General features: G+C 41.9%; 2 protein-coding genes and 1 pseudogene across 2 annotated transcripts; 2 read left to right on the top strand and 1 right to left on the bottom strand.

Annotated features, from left to right (window-relative positions):
* The first annotated feature begins 2,506 nt into the window (after positions 1-2,506).
* Positions 2,507-5,703, top strand: LOC147442860 (uncharacterized). Its single transcript, XM_086529723.1, has 8 exons — positions 2,507-2,620; positions 3,178-3,701; positions 3,778-4,045; positions 4,123-4,333; positions 4,416-4,547; positions 4,629-4,849; positions 4,936-5,196; positions 5,283-5,703. Exons 1-8 carry the CDS (start codon positions 2,556-2,558, stop codon positions 5,665-5,667), a joined length of 2,067 nt encoding a protein of 688 aa, XP_086385849.1. The 5' UTR covers positions 2,507-2,555; the 3' UTR covers positions 5,668-5,703.
* Positions 5,704-5,806: 103 nt separating this feature from the next.
* On the top strand, positions 5,807-7,030 carry LOC147442859 (uncharacterized). Its single transcript, XM_086529447.1, has 3 exons — positions 5,807-6,215; positions 6,301-6,422; positions 6,502-7,030. Exons 1-3 carry the CDS (start codon positions 5,807-5,809, stop codon positions 6,700-6,702), a joined length of 732 nt encoding a protein of 243 aa, XP_086385573.1. The 3' UTR covers positions 6,703-7,030.
* A 1,709-nt stretch (positions 7,031-8,739) lies between these two features.
* Positions 8,740-9,598, bottom strand: LOC147442858 (uncharacterized; annotated as a pseudogene).
* Between the last annotated feature and the right edge of the window lie 9,864 nt (positions 9,599-19,462).

The raw sequence follows: 19,462 nt of genomic DNA, 5'->3' as shown, positions 1-19,462 counted from the left end.
CTACATCATGTCATGATAACTGTCTTAACTAAAAGACGTTGACAGTTCATCATAATAACAAGCTCGCACTTGCGCTCATTTAAGATTGCCACTCATTTGAGCTTTGCCACTCTTATTCTTCAGTGTTTGTAGGATTTTCTCACATTGAAGAATGACCTCTCCCTAGCCTTGCCCTCAAAACGCCCTCTCCCTAGCCTTGCCCACCCCCTACTATCACCGCGTCCTCACCCTCCTTGCCCTTGCTCTATGCTTTGTTGTTGGTACGAGTCCCCCACCTTCTCGCTTTCCTTGTGTCCACTTTGGTTCTACACAGTCCTTTTGCTCGGGCAGTCGTAGGTGTGTATGTGCTAGCAATAAGGATATGGTGGTCTATTTCTGCTCACCTTCATTTTAACCTTCATTTTAACCATTGCTGAGTACTCACCTTAAGGATATGGTGGTCATTCTTTGGTACTCACCTTACCATCGTTTTGTAAGCAGTGGCTGACCTTGGTCTTGGTGGAATAGTGAACAACGACGCCTCAAGCTATGCAGAAAAGGCTCCTCAAGCTATGCACGCCGGCGTGCATCTCTACAGCGTCAAGAAGGTGTGTGATGAGAGAGAGAGAGAGAAGAGAGAGAGAAGCACACAAGATAATCACGCAAGAGAGAGAGGCGAGTGAGTTGTATGTTCTCTGCAAATAAAGAGTCTGCATAGAAGGCAGAGGCTAGCCCTTGGTTTTGCTGAGTCGGAAGAGCTGGGCCTGAAGCATTGCCTTTCACTGCAGCATTTGCCTTGCTGTGGGTATGCACGCCGGCGTGCATACCTACACATATCTTTCTTGCTGTGATGGTCAAGGGTAAAAAACGGGCATTGGCTTGGGCGGCAATACATAATGTTCAGTGTTCTCAAGCATCTGATGCTCTTCCTCAGATCGCTCCAAGATTATTCCAAGATTGTACTAGGGGCCTGAAGCATTGCCTTTCACTGCAGCATTTGCCTTGCTGTGGGTATGCACGCCGGCGTGCATACCCACACATATCTTTCTTGCTGTGAAGGTCGAGGGTAAAAAACGGGCATTGGCTTGGGCGGCAATACATAATGTTCAGTGTTCTCAAGCATCTGATGCTCTTCCTCAGATCGCTCCAAGATTATTCCAAGATTGCACTAGGGACCTGAAGGGGTTTTCCAGTTTAAAAGGTTTTATAGCGGTGAGATTCAATGCTTTCAACACTGGTTTCGGCGGAGGTTCCATGGCAGCTTGTGTAGTTCGCAACAACTCTATGGCATCGTGGAGTTTTTGGATTTCTTCTTCTGGGGCCGAGTAGGCAGCTGGCTTATTTACTTTACCCTTCTTTGTTGTTTTCACAACTACAGGACCATTATCCGCTTTAAGCTGCTTAGCATTGGCATTTTGGATGGTGACAGAGTCGGCCATAGTGTCTTAACAGGATTTTTTCAATTTCTTCTTTTTGTTACTCTTATTTGTAGATGTGGTGCTCTTGCCATCTTTGGCTACCCTTTGTAGTGATAACAGGATCAACCTTTGCTTGGAGTCTAGTGAGGGCGTTACCGCTTGAAAATCCTTTACATTTCTCACTAGATATGGGCCGCAGCCAGATTGGGCATGTTCGGATTAAATGGTTGCAAGCGATCCATGCACTTGAGGTACAGGGACTAGTTGCACGCCATGTATGCTGCTTCCACGGATATTTCTTGGCTTGTTTGCATCTTCACTTATTTATTAGAGATGGGGAAGATGTTTCAGCTGGATGTAATTAGAGACAATGAGGCACCTTCACTTGAAGCCCAGAATGCTGAGACACTTTCCAGGATGATTTATTTCGTCGGAGTTTTGGATTTGCTTGCTCCTGACCATCATTTATGGTATATCCCGGGCATCATTTAGGCCCTCTGCGTGCTCATTTTAGCGCTTATGTTTACTTCCAAGTCCCCTTCTCTGGATTTTTACAGAACCATACCATACTGTAACTCTACATACACTTAATTTCACACAACCACAGAGAGAGAGAGAGAGAGAGAGAGAGAGAGAGAGAGAGAGAGAGAGAGAGAGAGAGAGAGAGAGAGAGAGAGAGAGAGAGAGAGAGAGAGAGAGTTATCTTGTGGGTGACTAAATTGTATCAATTGTTCATCCCTCGTAACCATGGTTGAATTCAAACTTTGTTGAATGTTTGTTTTTGTTTTGACAAATAGGTCAACTACGTAAACTGCCATGCCACATCGACACTTGCTGGAGATCTAGCAGAGGTATCTTGAAAGGGCACTCATATCTCCTTTCTTGAAAGGGCACTTTTCTCATTTGTTGCACATTCATATTTCTAGAAAGGGCACTCATATCTCCTTTCTTCGGTATCTTGAGCCCTTTCATTTTGGTCCAAACTTTGGCCAACCGCTTGTACTCCTTTCTTAGGTATCTTGAGCAAAGGTAAGTACAGGATTAAACAAGCTCATTAGTAGCATGTATTTTGAAAAGCTAATATGTGGATTATTTTCTGAAATAGTGTATCTTGGATTCGTGGGAGCCAATTTCTTCTACACAGAACAATTCTATAAGATGCCGACAAATCCGAAGAAAGGTAGAGGTCTACCTCCTACACGAAGAGGACGCCCTCCTTCCAGGTACGTAAACACGACGCACACTTACATTCATTGCCTGTAGGCATGCACGTCGACGTGCATGCCTATAGGCAGTATTTCAAGAATATGCTACATGTCAAGCACATTCTCAAAATACTGCCTGTAGGCATGCACGTCGACGTGCATGCCTACAGGCAATGTATTTGAATATGAAGCTCATTCCATAAGCAAGTAAATTGAGCATATATTCAAAAACTGTCTCTAGGCATGCATGCCGACGTGCATGCCTAGAGACAGTATTTCAAGCATGTATTCAAAAACTGTCACTAGAATTGTTCGTTGAACATGCCTGTCGACGGGTATGCCTAGAGACAGTTATTGGCATTCTTAAAATACCAACTCTAAGCATGTATAAAATAAGTTTAAAGGACTTTTATATGGTAAGATTTTGATTGTCTACAGTTTTTTTGCTATCTTAAGGATTTGAAAAACCTCGTGTGAGGTGTCCAAACGACTGAAGTATTTTTGAAATATTATACCATGTACAAAGGAAACTCTGCCCGTTTTTTTTGAAGATATGATTATTTTGTTTTATGTAGTCCTTCTACATGTGGACGAACTGGAAAAGGTACAAGAAGCAAAAGAATGTCTGTGCAACCACTTGACAGTGGTGATCAACTGTCGTCAATATCAGTAACAGAAATGTCAGGGTACCATGACACACAAGAGGATGAAGTTTATTCTATGGACATTGGTCAAGGGTCTACGCATGAGGTTGATACTATGCATGCTATTGATGATATGGTGGCTCCTGAAGAGAATAATCTTCAAATTATTCCATGGGAAATGCGAGCAGAGGTCACTTCAGCTGTAGAGATTAGTGAGGAGCAAAATATGTACATGCATAGAGGTGCTGATATACTACAGACCACACGTATGTTCAGTTGCTTTGATTGTCCCTCTATACCATTGTGTAGGCTGATTCCTTATGCTAGAGTAAGAGGACTTAGAGATTATCTGAGTGGATTGAAAGATGCATTTGCAAAAGAAGGGTATATGCCAGAAAAAGGTGCTTTCATTGTTTCAGTTTGGACATGCAAGAAAGAGAACTCCATTGTGACAGGTTAGTTTAAAGTTGTTTTTGATATCATATCATGGAGTTTTTTCATTGTGTTAATCTTTGTTTTCTTGTTTTGAAGATGACATCAAGAAAAAGTGGGATCCTCTTTGGAGAGAAATTAATGAAGAGTTTGAGTCAGAGCTTAAAGGCCAATCAAGATTTGCAGAGCTTTCCGACCACATGTTTTACGTATGGGAGGGCAACCATCGCACGCTTGCATGGACTGAAGCAATCAAAGAGAAGTTTTCAACTTCAAAAGAAAAACATTGTAGGGTGCTTTGTACTATCATAGATCCCACAAAGGTTCCTGAGATTGCTTTACTGAGCAGCTTACAAAGAATGAATGTGTAAGTTTCTATGAAGACATATTTTGGAACTCTTGGAATAATTCATAGTTCAAGCTAATCACTTTGATTTTTTGTAGTATGAATACACATGCTTTGGTGGCTAATCATCTTCGAGATGAGATTGTGAATACCAATCACATATGTGCAGCAGATCATGAAAGCTATTTGGTGACACTTCCTGAGAAAGACCAGAAATTAATTGCGACAGTGCGAAGAAAGTATGCTACCAAGGGTACGGAACCTTGGTATCCACTCACATGGCGCTATCTTGGCATGCTTGTCTTTGATGCGAGTTTTTTAACCTTTTTTGCTTGCAGATTATGTTTGGGGTTTTTCCGTTGTCTCATGAACAAGTTAGTTTTGCTTTTAGGTTCAAATAACAAAAGAGAAAGCGTCTAGATTGTCCCAACTTGGTCAACAACTCTCTGAAGAGGAAAAAAACAAAGAGGAGGAGAATATTAATCGAGAAATAGTACATAAATATCAAGAACGGATCGAAAAGGTACATTTCACTATATAAGTGTGAAGTCGTAAGGTCATTATGGTTATAAAGTATAACTTGTTATTTTTTGAAGTGTTGCAGCTATTGAATATTGTGGATCCTAATCTTGGGACAGATTGGTTGGCAAGGATTATGTCGCTCAGATGGGGATATGATAGTTGGGCAACTTTAGAGAAATTAAATTTGATTGCTCTTCATGATGCTCCGTTACAAAATAAAATCCAATGGGTCTCACTACTTGAGTCTGACAAAATCACAAGGGCAGCTTTTGGTTTAAAGAAAGGGGATCATGTGTTTCGACAGTGAGTATTGTTGTGCTTGCTTGGATTTTTGTGCATGGATTACTTTGACTATGTTATGACTTTGTTGTTGTGTTTTTTTGGTGTAGTTGGCTTCGTAGAGAAGGCTATCTTGCTCGTGTCTATGAGAGAGCAACACAACTTGTTTCAGACTTTTTGGATGTGGCGGGAGGAGTGCCATTACCACATGATAGCACTCTAGGGTTTTACTTTGATGAAATAAAATTTGAGGCTAGACCCTATCTTTTTCCATTGGAAGTGTCTTTGGAGGCTAAAACAAAGGATGTGGAGAAACAAGCACTCAAGAAAGTGGATACCTTTCGCATGGCAGCCCAACGATTGGCTTACAGGTTTGTTAGAGTTTTGGTTTACAACTTTGGTTTAGGGTTTTGTGTTACTTTGGATTTGTGTGCTTATGGCTTATGTTTTTTGTTAGATTTTTGTTGCTTTTGGTGTCCAAAGGAGTTTTGCCAGCTCTTTCATATGTAGTGAGACAATGGACACAAGCGGCATCAGAGGAAACATACATGTACCTCCCAAGTATGTCTACTTTGACAACATGGGAGAGAGATACATGTCCTTGGTGGATAGACATGGCGAAGGGTCACATCCTTGCTAGAGAGAAAGAGCTTCACGAAGCTTTGCAGAGAGATGCAACAACACAGGTACAACCACCAGCCGCACCTATAGTAGAGGAGAGGCAGCCATGTATGCTCATGGTATCCTTTGCTGCATATAAATTTATGATATTGACTTCAATAGATTCAAAAGAATTACCTATCTCTTTGAAGGTGTCCGCTCATCCCGTGAGAGGACAGTGACTGTAGTCGATACCCCGGGTGCTGAGGATATTTTGGATTATGGTAAGTATTTGTTGATACTTTACTTTTACCTTTTGTTCATAATTTATGAAATGATTCACATATTGCGTGTGTATTTGTGGTTGAAGATGCTTCGAGGATGATTGTTCTTAAGAAGAGCATCAAGTTTATCTATGTTTTGGAGTCTCCATTGCTTTGTCCAACGCTTCGCGGTGGTGACATACGATGTATCGCCGTTGTTGGTGACTACATTTCTATTGCTGCAGACTTTAGAGAGGGTATTCGTAATGCATCATGGAGTCTTGTACATGACCATATGTCTCGAGTAGTACGCTCAGGTGGTGTGTTGTACACTCGTGGAGGGAGACCTGTGACATGGGCTGCCGATCTTGTGTTTTTGGATCTTCCATGCGGTGGCTTGCATTCAGGATCTTCTTCACCATCTAGTTTGGATATTTGCACAGAGGATCATGTGCGTTCTAGTATACATTTGACTTTCTCTACACTTGCGGATTCTGGTTGGTTGCTAATTATGGCTTCTACAGCAGGTATTTGTTTTCTAATAGAATATTTGTATATTCGCTATTTCATGATGTTAGTAGTTTTTTCTTATAACAACCTAACTTTAAATAGGAGATGTTATTGGATGGGTGGAGAGATTTTGCCGTGCTTCGCAGATGGTTGTGCATCGTCGCATTATGGTGCTCCATCATAGTTCATATGGATGTGTTGAGAGTTTATCTGGTCGAGTTCAGGTATTGCTTCCTTGAATTCTATTTGCAGCTTTGTTGAGGCTCTTTCTTGAAAGTTATAGCTTTGTAATTTGGTTTGCAGTGTCAGTGCTCTATGCTATTTATGGTACACAGGATTGGGATGCAGCCATCATGCTATTTATGGTACACAGGATTGGGATGTCGCAGAGAGCACAACACTCTTCTCTCGCTTGGGTCTACACCCTTCAGATTCATTCATGACACACCATTTTCCAGAGCAGTCTATGGCGAGAGCAGGATCCGGGGTCCCTTGGCGCGGTGAGTTACAGCAGAGCTAGGCTTTTGTTGCGGCTTTTGTGGAGCTACTTTGTCGACCTGAAGGTATTTGTTTGGAGCTAGGATGTGGTACAGCTCCTGTTTTGGCTGCATGCTGTGCGTCTGGACGAGCATGTGGTGCAGTTGATATTGATGAGCCTCTCATCAGAGATTATGTGGTGCCCTTGCTTCGTCCTAAAAAGCGAAGCCGAGACGAGGCATCTACCTCTATAGACATTGAGGATCAGGGTGACGTGCCATCATTTGTCAACCCTTTTGATGACTAGTGAGCCTTCACTCCTCCTATGACATTGACATCATCTTTGTGTTTTTGGTTTTCATGTTGTTTTTGATAAATTCGTCGGCATTTATGTATTGTCATTAATGAAATTTAAAGATTTTGATTTCATGTATATTGACTATATATGCTTTTGCATGTCTGTGGAAGTGTATTGCCAATTTACGCAGAAGCGACAGCTCAACGGATGGTGGAGGAATCACAATACGACTATCCTGTCTTCGAAACGCCTAAAAAACGCAATGTTTTCATTGATGATGAATGTGACTCTTTATAGAGTCAAATGAATTATCATATGTTGCAAGATTTTGTCATCGCGACAAATAGTTCATACTTTTCTTATTTGATTTTGCAAGTCAATTTTTTAAAATTCTCATGTGAGGTGGCCATTAATGGACCCAGGATATATTTTAAAATTTTCTTCCTCTTGCAAAGGAAACTCTGTCTGATTTTATAAGAATTGTCTTATAGTAATGGTTTGATAGTGTAACTTGTAATATGGACTGTGTATAATGCCAATTATTTAACTTGAAAATGTAGAGCTTGTTGAATTTAGTTTCTTGTTTCATTGTTTAGTTCTTGATCTATACATGCATGTAAACCCTAATTTGTTTGCACTTTACGAATATCCTCTCCATTTCGAACGCATAAAAAACATAGTGTTTTCATTGACGATGAATTCGACTCTTCAACATAGGACCTTCCAATTCTTTTGAAATTTTCTTCCTCTTGCAACAAATGAAATGTTTTTTTCATTACATTTTACAAGTCAATATTTTGATATCGTCATGTGAGGTATTTGCTCGGATTTATATTCGCTTGTAAAATGTCGCTCGGGATACGGTAGAACTCTTATCTGCCAATAACCAGAGGCCAGGTCGAGAGATGTGAAATATCTTGATTTACCTAGCTGATCTAGTAAATCATCTATCCTAGGCAGAGGATAAAGATCATGGACAGTGACTTTATTTAAAGGTCGGAAGTCGATGCAAAATCGATAAGTGCCATCATCCTTGCGCACTAGATGAGGTTCAGAAACCCAATTACTATTAGATGGCACAATGATTCCTTTCTGAAGCATATCTGAAACTGCATGGTCGATTCTTTCTTTTTCCAAAGGAGACCTTCGGCGAGATGCCATGCGTACAGGAGGGGAATCTTTTGTGTTGATGACATGCTGTGTGGGGAAATTAATTTGTGAGGTCTTGGGATTTGTGTGATAAAGGGTGGGAAACTTCCTTAAAATGCCTTGAACATCATGCAGACGGTTGTGAGCGTTTTCTAATGTGACCTGTGTGTGAATGATCGTGGGGTTTATGTGTGAGCACATCATTAATGGAATTGGAAGTGAAGCAGGCAACATCAGCTGTTGGGCATCAAAATGTAATTGGGCCTTTGTCTTGACAAACCAATCACAGCCTAAAGTCATGGGAAACAGCTGCCTAGGCAACACATAAAAAGAATGCTGAAAAGTGTGCTGAGCTAAAAAGAAAGTACAATGAGCTTGAGTATGAGAGTGATATACTTGTTGGTTATCACCAAACAAGACCTGGATTGAAGGTGCTGTGGTTGTGCGTAATCCTAACTCCTGAACTAATTGTTCACTAATGGATGAAATGCTACTGCCTGAGTCTAGAAGAACTTCATGAGATGTGGTACCTAAATGGGCTAAAGTTGAACACACCATGCGTTTGGAAGATGAGGCGGCCTGAATATGCGGGCGATGCTCTTCCTCCAGCACCCGGCCTACATGTTTTCCGGCAATTCGGCTAAGGTGGCAGCATCAGCAAGTTGTACTTGAGCATTCTGGTGGTGTTATTGCATACGAAGCTTCCTGCAATGCCGCTTGATATGGCCATAGTTGTTGCAATAAAAACACTTAGGGCGTCCTTGGTCATCCCGTGTAGGTAATGCTCGTCGGGAATTGATTTGAGAGTTATGGATATCAATATCCATGGGTATTGGAGTTGATTCTACTAGTTGCCTCTGTGCACTTGGTTGAGGAACCATAGCCAGTGGGGCATCATTATTAGTTGAGGCTTCGATACGTTGTGCTATCTGAATGGCAGCATGAAAAGAGGTTGGGCCTTGATCCCGTACTCGCCTGGAAATGTCATGACGGAGGCGTGGCCAGAGGAAGAACAATTTCATTTCTTCAGACATCGTGGGGTCAGCGCGCAGTAAAAGCTGATTCATTCTGACTGCAAACTGAGCTACCGGCTCAAGCTGTTGTTGCCTCAAAGTGTTGAGCTGCTGAAGTGTCGTCTGTGTGATATTCTGATGTGCAAAATTTTGTATCTTTTAAAACTTGCCAATCACCTTTAATTGCTTCTTGTTGCTGGATGAACCAAGTTGCCGCGACGTTTTCCAAGAGTGTCCGAATCTCCATGGCCTTCCGCTCATCAGACCATTGATGGTAGCTCGAAACATTTTCGAAATGGTCCAGCCACATCAATACATCTTCAGTTGGCAGCCCAGAGAATGGTTTGGGTCTGATTTTGGGATCAGGTTTGTGAGTGTGAGGAACGCTGGATGATAAGAAATTGAGCAGGGTTTGGTTTGTGTGATTCACTTGTAGGAGCATGTTGGAGACGGCTTGAAACATGTGCTCCATCTGCACACGTTGTTGCACGGGTTGGGTTGTAGCAAACTCTGGATGCATAAATGCATCTTCATACACAGGTGACTGAGCAGATTGGCGTGGTGAGGTTGAACGGCTCATGATTGGGTTCTGAGAGAGTGGAAAGTAAAGGCTCTGCGTTAAGGAATTTTGAGCAGCAAATTAAGCGTACTAGGCTTGGCGAGCAGGGCTAGAGAGTAGGCGCATAGAGTGGCGTGCCCGTCAACTCCACCAATGTAGAATATTCAGTTTAGCCCGAAACCCTCTGTCTCGCTCAGCAGAGAAACCTCTCTTTATTATTCTCGTGTGTTACATCAAGATCTGGATGGTTGGCTGCTACCTCAAGAAAGGTGAACTGATCTAGCCTACGTGGAGTTAGTTAGAGCTCCCTCGAGTTAGTTCCTCCACAATATTTTGGAAATTTTCACAAATTAGAGGCATATTTTGGTTTTACATCTTAACGTTACCGAGGGAACGCGGACCATTGTCTAATCATCATGTACGTGTTTCCCTTTCCTTTTAAATTTCACTCTTTTAATTCTCTAAGCCCTAAAGCATCACCCAAGATACCCTCAAAACAAATGAAAAAAAAAGTCGTTTTGGGACCTACTTGGTCCAATCCTAAGGACATCACAATATTATAAACTAAATAGTTGATTGTTACATTTCTTTTCAAAAAACGTAATCTTTTATTGTGATACATGTTTTCAAATACTAGTCACTTTCTAAATTTGCTCTAAAAAAAAGAAGCCTTTATAATCAAACTCTTCTCAATAACCTTATGTAAGCCATAGTGAATTTTTACCTCTTGTTCCTTTTAGTGTTTCTTCTCTTTCAATCGTTCTTGTACTTTATACTTGCATTATGTGGGTAGTGATTTTTGGCCAAGAAAGCCATAGGGGAGTGGTAGAGAAAACGTGCAATGCCTCTTTGCGCCTCACACCATCCAATGGTTATAATCACATTAAGTTTTTATCTTGACATTTCAAATCATTTTAAAGAAAATTCACACCATGTAATGAAAAAGTTGATTATTCATATTGGGGCTAGAAAAATACCATTTTCTCTAATCGGTGAAAATAAGGACAAGCTTGAAATTCTCCCAGGTTTTAAGTCAAAATTTTGAAACTTTTATCGATACTTACACTAAAACTTGTGTAAATTTATCGGTTTTATAAAAGGCAAGCTCAAAATCTAATTGAGATTTTAGGCGGTTAAAATACATTGGACCTTTTTTTTATTTTGGGTCAATCTCACATTATGTGAGATATATACAAAAAGAAAAACCACAACTGTACCATGCTCCAACTAAGGCATGGCCAAACAAGATCCAAATTGTTTATGTCTTTTACAGGGAGATATAACTCTATATGATAAAAAACAAACATCCGGGGCTCCTTGTACTTGAGCTACAAAAAAAACACCTCCTTGGTTGCCACTATCTAGCAAGGCTCTGCCATCGCCACACAAGATGCCCAAGGCCAACCTGTCCTCAATCAGCATGACAAGAGAAAGCTAGCATTCAAACAAACCAAGAGTCGTACATGAGCAATCCAAAGGACAGCCACAACAGAGACCATCTACACAGGCATCCGGAACCTGTGCCACACCACAAGCAAAAGCACCATACGTTCGAAACCAATAGACAAAACTAGCATCACATACCTTGAATCCATCACCCAGAGCCACAAATCGAAAGCCCAACCACGGTCACTTTCGAAGATCACGCCCTAGCACGAACCTGTCCTCAGAAGTAAACCAACATGTCTTTGCAAGGGGGCCTTGCCCTTTGGAAGTAGGACTGGGCTTTGAGATAACCTCTGTAAGGGGAGGCCTCAGGGCTTGGGGGGGCTCGAAGGAGGTGTTGCGCCAGGGTGGGGTGGGGGCTAACATTGGTTCACATCATGGCTTGCTTAATAAACCATGAAGAATATTTATTTGAGTTGATGGTATGCAATGTAAAAATCCAATTTCTCTCTCTCTCTCTCTCACACACACACACACACACACTCATGAGAAAGAACCTTATTTGTATGAAGCCTTACTAATTTTAACATTTTCATTATGAGTGTGTGCGCGCGCACGTGCATCTCTCTCTCTCTCTCTCTCTCTCTCTATATATATATATATATATATATATATATATATATAAGCTCTCTCCATTAATATGTCAACAAAAAATGTTGCCTTCTTGAGGCCATCGTGAAGTCTTCACCTTGGTTTTTTTAAATCCGTTCGGAATACCTTGTATTGTGTGATCCCTAGCGCTTTAGTACAACACTTACAAAACCTATCAAAAATTGATTCTTGATTTTTTTAATGCTATCTTTGTCACGGTGCCATATTGCTCCAAAGAGCATTGATTGAACTTTTGCTCCATGAAAAATACAAAATATTATAAACACATCAACATAAAAAATTAGTATGTTATAGGATTTGCTATGTTCATAATAGAATAGCAAAATAGAATAGGCATTAGGGAAAGTTTGGATTCAATTTTGGTTCTTTTAGCGATTAGAGAGAATGTTGCTCGACCAATGGATGGAATACTACCATTATGGTAGGTCTCGGATTTTTCTTATTTCTATCTTAAATTTTTACAAAAAAAAAGTCTTCAGTTGCTTTAAAAACCTTAATAATACGCAATTATCTTGAACCTTTCTTTTGTTATGACTGAAGACAAGACAAACATACCATAAATCACACTTAATGTAATCGTGTATGATTTTTCTATATGCATGATTTCACAATTCTCCCGCTCATTTCCACTCCCTTACGCTCAACTAACTATATGCCTTACATACGATTGCTTTATGCTCAACAACACTACTAAACATTCTCTCTCTCTTCTGTGATGTGCATCTTTAGGCCATTTAAGAATGTTGAATCTAAGGCGTACTATGCCCCTAACTACCGTTAAGTGACACGATTACTCAACTTTGGCTATAGTCCATGACTATGCCAATATCAGACACATAGATGACAAAACATTCCTAGAGACGCATAATCAGAGATGGACACATGTCACCTGCTCATTCATATTCATAAGAAATGCTTGTGTACAACATGCTGGCTTTAACCAGACAACGAATTACAAACCAGCCTGCTCATTACGATGGTGCTCAAGCCAACCATATACTCACACATCCAAGGACCCCCCCCCCCCCCCCCCCCCCCCCCCCCCCCCCCCCCCCTCTTTCCGTTTCGGGTATTTGCTTACTTTTATCCTCACTTGCAACACCCATTGTGCTTCTTGAATCTTGCTTCTTGATTCTAATTGGCCGTGGCTGTTGGTTACCCTTCTGCATTCTCACCTCTAGCATTCTTTTCCCTTTTTTTGAATTAGCTCCTCAGACCCCAGATGATGTGTGTGGTGAACCCAAGTATCAAGGGCCAAAGACCCACGAACTGAGCCCATGAACTATTTGGTACCTGGTTTTAGTCACTATCAGATTCTGGCTTGAAATCCAACCCTTTTAGTCTAGGATCCAACACTCCTTATTTAGCCAGAGCCTTGACCCTCTTTTTCCTGACAGCCATATCCTGACTTTCTTGGTGCGTAGCTATGACCTGCATGAGATATTATTCATGTTTAGTGTGGAGGCCTTTTGTTACTTGCTCGTCAAAGGGTTCCCCTTTCTCAGTCTCTCTCCTCTCTAGGAGCTCAAGAAGTGGGATGAATAGATTTGCATATTTTTGGTGCTTTGATACTCTTGAACAAGTGGTCTCTGGCGCTCGCGTCTTCTTATGTTGTGTACTCCACCACCATTGGCTCAGATCTTATCCTTGCTCTGTCTAATTGAGTGCACCAATAGGCAAGTGCCAATCAAGTCCAAAAAGGCTGGCCGATTGGTTTCTACCCTTGCTTTCAATAGTCTCAAAGAAAACCAAATTCATAACATTACACATTTCAAACAGGTCTGGAAGGCTAGGAACGGGCGTTTATTCGAAAACACTATGGAAACAACCTAATACAAGAAAGCAGGGGGGCTATCCTAGCCTTTGGGAAACATAAGAACTCTGATGAATGGAACATGCTAATTGGCACTGCAGTAATGGACTTTCATAAGTAAGGACCCTATGTTGGCCGTGGGGTGGCTCCCCTATTAGTCGATGTATCAATGGCCTCTTACAGATGTCATGGCTCGGCATGAGCATGGCAAGAAGTTGTATTTTTTTGTGGCTGTTAATATAATTTACTCACCATTGAGAGTTTTGAAAAAAAGAGAGGAAGCTACCCTTTTTCCAAAAATTGGACGTTTTTTTTTCTTTTGTACCAAAATTGAAAGGGAAATTCTCCTTTTTTTTTGTGCAAAACTCACAATTGTGAGTGGATTAAATTGAGAAGCGCAAAAAATTACAAGGTTTTGTCATGCTCATGTTAAGCCATGACAACATCCAGGAATCATAATTACAATGGCTATCAGGGCAGCCACCCCTACCACCCCGCCTCCACATCCTTGATACACAAGGTCCATACTCTTGTCATTCTGAGATCTTTTATTTACCGATGGCCAAGATTTGCCCCCATCCTAGGCATTCCATCTGCTGACAACAAGGCACAAGTAGTCCTAGACCAATCCTCCGAGTGATGCTTGCGCCCGAGTGCCCATATTAGCACTTTGCTTTCTTGTATAATTTCTGCAAAGCTTGCCACCTCAGATCCTCCTTCAAAAACACAGCGGTTCCTTGTCTGCCATACATTATGAAAGAAGGAGTATCTGACGATCTGAGTGCTGACGAGAGTGCAGGACTATCTGGATTTTTACCTCCAAGGCATAGGTCAGTCTTGAAAAATCTAATTTTCCATGTTCTCTGGACCCACTTGCATACTTTCCTCGCGAGGCCTTTTATAGCTGGGCAGTCCATGCATAGGTGGGCCAGATCTTCACTAGCTAACCTGCACCCCAAGCATCGATCTGACCCAATCCCTCTCTCTTGAATCTTCACCCCCGTCGGTAGAGCACCCCAAATAAACTTCCATAAGAAAACCTTCATGTACTGTGGAACCTTTGGCTTCCATATGTTCTCCATTACATGCTCCCACCTCTCCTCCGGCCATTGCTTTTTCCATAGCTTGTTAAGGGGGCTAGACCAATTCTTCTTTTGCATCATTGTCTGTTAAATGATTTTAGTATGGGGTTTCCACAAGAGGCTACTTCCGGGCCATTTCTAGGAATTCCAGTCCAACTCCGAATCATAGATTGGCATCACTAGATTGTCAAGTTCTTTCATCACTTTGTGGACAAGCAAGACCTCCAAGCTATTAAGTTGGTACTGGGCAACCATAAGGTCAATGGTTTTCCAACTCTTGTTGACACTGTCCCAGAAGTGCTCAAGTCGGATCAGACCCTTATTATTCAACTTCCTGGCTGTCTCAATCCAATAGGGAGTTTGTGGCAGATCTACAACTTTGGAGAGCCAGGGGGACCAATGTAGGATGGAGTTCTTGAAGTATCTGGCTTCTTCCCCCCACTTTAAGACTCCTGCTACTCTATTGCATTTTCTTACCAATTCTCTTGAGCTGCCCCCCAGTCTTAAGGTATACCACACCGAGGCTAACAGTTTGTCATGAACCTCCACCCCTCTCCACTTTCCTCCCTTCGAGCCAAGTTTAGCTGCTTCTACCATATCTCTGATCATGACAGCCCGAACTTGATCCTGTTTAGCCAAGGAAACAACAAATTTGGTGCAACAAGCTTCTGCATGGGCCACAGGGTTGAGAATCCCGAGGCCTACTTGATTCCCTGGCCGAGCAACTGATTCCCAACGGGCCCATTGCCATGGCCTGGAAGATTTCGTGTTATTTTTCCATAAAAATGTTTTTACTAGTTTCAAGAACTCTTTCCAGTGACACTTAGCCATCTTGAGAAGTGGGATAGTGAAGGAAATATAAGGAATCATAAAGGCATTCATCACTTTTATCCGACTTGGAAATGGGAGAAGAGCATACTCCCACCTACTCATTTTTGATTTTTTCAAGCTCCCACTCGAATCTTTGCTTGTGAGTTACATTCACCCCCAAGGGGGCTCCCAAATGTCTAAAGATATTCCCTTTTGTGACAATCTCCCTTGACTAGACAGAAGGGTCAAATGAGTCATTTTCCGATAGGAAGATCATCCTTGACTTCTCTATATTACATTGGGACCCCGAAGCTACTGAGAACATTTGTACAATCTCCAGAGCTTTTCTAATGATCTGGGGGCACGCCTTCAAGAAGAGGAGAGAATCGTCTGCAAAAAGTTTTGCTAGGAGTTGTCTATTTCATGGTAAAACAAGGTCTTGCACCTCCCCTCGTTTAGCACTAGCTTCAAGCGTCGTGATTAGAGGATGTGATCCTATGGCGAAAAGTAGGGTGGCGAGTGGGGATCCCTGTTTGATAGACCTTTTGACCTCAAAAGAGCCCATAATTCTATTGTTGAATAGGAGCTCTGACTGGCTTCCAGCCCCCATTACACGAACCAGCCGACAGAGGCACGGCCCAAAGCCTAGAGCTTCCATGACGGCTTCTATATATGTCCATGTTATTCTGTCATAGGCCTTGTCTAGGTCCAACTGCAGCAGAATGCACTCCTGATTTGTGACAGTTGCGTATTCTATGCCCACCATTGCTGCCAAGATGTAATCGTAGATAGACCTTCCTTTAATGAAACAATGTTGATGGGGGGAGATGATCTTGGTTAGTAAGGGGGCTAGTCCGAGGGCCACTGCTTAAGCTATAATTTTGTAGGTCACCGACTCATCATTATAGGGAGCCAATGTTTCAGTTTAGAACAACAAATCTGTTTTGGGATGGGCTTGATAAGCCCTCTCTTCACACTTGTCTCCAACGACCCTTCGACCATGGCTTTATTGGCCAAACTTGTGATTGGGGCCTTGAGATCATCCCAAAATTCTCTATAGAATTCCACCGTCATCCCATCCCAACCAGGGGACTTTTCCTTGCCAAGGGCTTGCATTGCTAGTGACATTCATCTTCGGAAAATGCCCGTTCCAAGTTATTAGCTTCTGAGTGGGGAATTTCCTTCTTGACACTCTGTAGTAAGGTCCCTCTGGCTTCTTCCACTTCTTGGGACTGGGTTTCCGGCCATCCAATGATTTGACTGAGATAGCTCAACATCATACCAACCATTTCATCCTGTTTATGAACTGCTGTCCCTTTCTCATCATCGAGCGAGCGGACGTGGCCCCGGCTCTTCTTGATTTTTAAAGCCCTAAAACATTGAGCTTGATTGGAGGCTTTCGGTTGCAAAAAAATCTCCCTAGAGAGAAGTCTAGCCTTTTTGATATCTTCTAACTGCTCATTAGCAAGGTTCGATTTGGCTTCCAGCCATCGTTCGTGTTCGACCTCAGTAGCATGCCCATTGGCTTTTATGGCGGTAAGCAATTGAACTTCCACTGTAAGATGCAAAAGGTGATCCTCCCTAGCTTTCTTGATTCGGGGGCCCGAGGTTTTGATTGCTTTCTGGATGCTCCAAGCAAAGAGGTCCCACGCATTGTGTTTGTTGAGGTCGACATCTTTTTTTAGCTTACCCAGTGCTTTCTTGGTTCGATTCCTGAAAAGAGGGTCTTTCAATAGGTGTGCCCCTGTTACTAGCAGTTTTTTGCACCTCTTGGGGCCTGCTCCTCCTCTTTATTCTTCTTAAAGTGTATGTGCAGAGGAATGTGATCCGAGAGGATTGTTGTTGGGACAACCTTCATTTCCATCAACGTCCGGTATCCTGTCAGCTTGGTGCGAGCAATAGCATCTGTCCAGTCTGGAGGCAGTGTGGGCGTACTGAAGGCTTGTGTAGGTGAACCCAAGCGTGCTGTTCCATGGGCCAACTTCCCATAAGTCGATCATTTCCCACTTTTCGCACAAACTTTGCCATTTAGACCTTTCTGAGCCAGCCAACACGCTGGAGGATCCTGTTCTATCCCTGCTCCTTTCTACCATATTAAAGTCACCAACCAACAACCACTCCCCTTCCATAGGGGTATCTCTGAGATGCATCCATAGTTTAGCTCTATCTTTTGCATTGCCAGGGCCGTACACATTCACAATGGTGAAGGGATGCCCTTCCCATCTGATTCTAATCCACAACATTCTGTCGGATAGGTGGTTAAGAACCAACTTCGGCTCCAATTCTCTGTCCACAATGCTGAGGACGCCATTGAAGCCGTTATTTCCTTCTCCATAGAATACCAGTTTCTTTCCTAGCACCTGCTTTCTCTTGCTATGGGCATCTAGGTGGTGTTCCTGAATGGCCCAAAAGTTGATTGTCTTCTCCTTTTTGATTTCCTCCCAGAATAGGGTACTCTTCTTATGGGTTTTCAACCCCTTCACGTTCCAAGATTGGATAGTGAGAGACTCCATCATTAATACGGGGTTCATTGGGATAGAGGAATGAATTCTTCAGCATCCGAATCATCCCCCCCCCCCCCCCCCCCCCCTTCTCCTTAGTCTCAGGAGAATCCGGGGGTTCCAAGTCAGAGGATTTCTTTTCTTGCATTACATACAACTTAAGAGGGTTTGTTCAAAAGAAAATTAGCAGTTATATATAGACAAATAACAATTTTTGCATCTACTTTATAAACACAATAAGCCACAACCACTTTCCAGTCCAATTAATCAACGCTATTGTGTGATCCCTAGTGCTTTAGTACAACATTTTAAAACCTATTACAAATTGATGTTCTCTAAAGTAGCATTGAAAAGAACAAAACAATTCATACCCATTGGGCATTTCTTGACCTTTTAGTTCCATGCAATTGTAGCTAGAAAGTTCAACTTTTCACTTAAATACTGGCATTATGTGACTTATCGGACGCCTCGATTCGATTTTTTGATGGCATCTTTGTCATGGTGCTGTATCTCTTTAAAGAGCATTGATTGAACTTTTGCTCCATGACAAATACACTATATTAAAATACACATCAACATATAAAAAAAATAGTTTTATGTAGGATTTTCTACTTCCATAATAAAATAGCAAAATAGGAGAGGCATTAGTGAAAGTTTGGATTCAATTTTAGTTCTTTTAGCGGTAGAGAGAGAATCTTGTGTGACCAATGGATGGCAGGCTACCATAACGATAGGTCTCAGACTTTTCTTATTTCTATCTCAAATTTTTTTGGCAATATCAAAAAATAATCTTTAGTTGCTTAATAAACCTTATTAATAATATGCCAGTTGATTTTCTCAAACCTTCCTTCTGTTAGGACCGTGTACAAGAAATTTTATAAATTACACTCAATGCAATTGTGTGTACTTTTTTGATATGCATATTTCACAGTTCTCTCGCTCATTCTCATTCCCTTGCATTCAACTAACTATTTGCCTTACATTTGACTGCTTTGTGCTCAACCACACTACTAAACATTCTCTCTCTCTCTCTCTCTCTCTCTCTCTCTCTCTCTCTCTCTCTCTCTCTCTCTTTTGTGATGTGCATCTTTAGGCCATTTAAGAATGTTGAATCTTAGACGTACTACGCCCCTAGCTACCGTTGAGTGACAAGATTACTCAACTTTGGCTATATTCCATCACTATGCCAGCATCAGACACACAGATGAAAGAACATTCCTAGAGACACATAATCGGAGACAAACACATGTCACCTGCTCATTCACATTCATAAGAAACAATTGTATACAAGTTGTTGGATTTACCTAGAAAACATATTACAAACGAGCCTGTTCATTACAATGGTGCTTAGGCCAACTATATGCACACACCCAAGGAGCCCCCCCCCTCCCAACACCCCCTTGTGTTCAGAGGTCTGCTTACTTTTATTCTCACGTGCGATACCTTTTATGCTTCTTGAATCTTGCTTCTTGATTCTAATTGCCTGCGGATGTTGGTTACCCTT

This window comes from Adiantum capillus-veneris, chromosome 14 (genome assembly GCF_014529385.1).
Source record: "Adiantum capillus-veneris isolate H3 chromosome 14, ASM1452938v2, whole genome shotgun sequence".
Taxonomy (NCBI): Eukaryota; Viridiplantae; Streptophyta; class Polypodiopsida; order Polypodiales; family Pteridaceae; genus Adiantum; species Adiantum capillus-veneris.
This window is presented reverse-complemented; position numbering and strand designations above follow the sequence as displayed.

What these genes read in the sequence shown, in the direction of transcription:
- LOC147442860 (XM_086529723.1), top strand. Translation starts at nt 2,556, where the DNA reads ATGCCGACAAATCCGAAGAAAGGTAGAGGTCTACCTCCTACACGAAGA. An exon ending in AGCTTACAAAGAATGAATGT is followed by an intron (nt 4,046 to 4,122) that starts GTAAGTTTCTAT and finishes GATTTTTTGTAG; the next exon opens with TATGAATACACATGCTTTGG. An exon ending in TTGGCATGCTTGTCTTTGAT is followed by an intron (nt 4,334 to 4,415) that starts GCGAGTTTTTTA and finishes TTTTGCTTTTAG; the next exon opens with GTTCAAATAACAAAAGAGAA.
- LOC147442859 (XM_086529447.1), top strand. Translation starts at nt 5,807, where the DNA reads ATGATTGTTCTTAAGAAGAGCATCAAGTTTATCTATGTTTTGGAGTCT. An exon ending in AATTATGGCTTCTACAGCAG is followed by an intron (nt 6,216 to 6,300) that starts GTATTTGTTTTC and finishes AACTTTAAATAG; the next exon opens with GAGATGTTATTGGATGGGTG. An exon ending in GTTTATCTGGTCGAGTTCAG is followed by an intron (nt 6,423 to 6,501) that starts GTATTGCTTCCT and finishes TTTGGTTTGCAG; the next exon opens with TGTCAGTGCTCTATGCTATT.